General features: G+C 45.2%; 1 protein-coding gene across 1 annotated transcript in view; it reads right to left on the bottom strand.

Moving 5' to 3' along the window:
- Positions 1-1,335, bottom strand: part of LOC119589075 (ionotropic receptor 21a-like) — a gene marked incomplete at its 3' end in the record, with an annotated part of 6,143 nt that overhangs the window by 3,077 nt on the left and 1,731 nt on the right. Inside the window, 3 exon segments of the mRNA XM_037937648.1 lie at positions 513-702; positions 859-987; positions 1,069-1,301. Coding sequence (XP_037793576.1) covers positions 513-702; positions 859-987; positions 1,069-1,301 — 552 coding nt within the window.

Raw genomic sequence — 1,335 nt, 5'->3', positions numbered from 1 at the left:
AGTCACGCGGAGCCCACGCGTAGCCAGGCTTGGCTAAGAATGGTATGACTGGCATTTTATTTTTATATGCTTATCGGCCCACCATACACAGCCACAATGAGAAGGGATACACGAAACCCATAATGATTATACCTTTCTGTTTTACTACTTCATTTAAGGTACATCATTTTTCCTTAGCGAAGCAGCAAAACGAAAAGACCTTTCCATTATCGTGTATTTCCCTGCTCTACCTTTACTGTGTTATTTACAACTTATTCGAAGTGAATCTTGTGTGTATATAAATCCTGACGATTTATTGAAACCAAAAATGAGATAGTCTGGACCAATAGAGTCGCCGCCAGGCTTCGGCGAAGAAAGGACAAAAAGACTGCAGCGCAGATGTATTTTTTTAGACTAAGATCACTATATATCTAGAAATCTTGCTTTGCCCATGTTCATTGTGTAAGCGCGTGTGAGGGGTTTTGGGCATATACAAATCAAACAAATTCATAAACAATAAATAGCCTACTAACGTCTGTAGGGGAAGAAGAAGGTAGTCTTTCGCCGATGGTAAAATTGAGGTAGTTGGCGATGGTGTCCAGGATGAGGAAAGCTCTGCCAGAGATCTTCGTCGATTCAGTGCCATTTGGTGCCACAGTTTTCGTCTCCTCCCAGTAGGGCGCGAAGGGCCACAGGGCTAGGGGGATGGGCGCGCCATGGAAGCTGCGGATTGTGAGTAGCTTGATGTAATCAGAATTTCTTTTCTTTATTATAAAAGCAGGCGTAATCTGAAGTATAGTAATATTGTTGAAGTGATCCAGATCATCTTAATGTTAATTAAAATTCAAATTGATCAAAATGTACATGTTTAAGACTTACTCAGTGTATTTTTCTGGAAACAGAGGATGATCCGTGAGGAGTACTAATCCTTCGCGAGGCGTCCAGGTGGCAACGCGCACCGTCTGGGCACCACCTGGACCGTAAGGGAAATGGCTGTACACACCATACCTGGGAAATACAACAATAAATCGTTATTACACATTTTTCCAAGAGCCTTTTTACACATCATATGCATGTCTTGAGCTTCACCTCAAAGCATCCGTGTCAACGTCTACGTTAAGCAGCATGGTGTTCAGCATGGACAGAACCCAGAGGTCCTTCATGAGATCCAAGAACTTCTGCCGCTCAAGTCTCGTCACCACGAGGACCCTGTTCTCCCACACCGTCAGGCGCCCGTCGTCGGCCAATTCGGCGAAGGCGCTGAGGAAGTCGGGATTTTCGCTCGCCACGACCACGGTCACGCCCCTGGAAGACCTCCTCATCTGGGCCACGGAAACAGCAGGAATCTTACCGTAA

Source organism: Penaeus monodon, chromosome 25, assembly GCF_015228065.2.
Source record: "Penaeus monodon isolate SGIC_2016 chromosome 25, NSTDA_Pmon_1, whole genome shotgun sequence".
NCBI lineage: Eukaryota > Metazoa > Arthropoda > Malacostraca > Decapoda > Penaeidae > Penaeus > Penaeus monodon.
The sequence above is the reverse complement of the archived record's forward strand: the minus strand, read 5'-3'. Positions and strand labels throughout refer to the sequence as shown.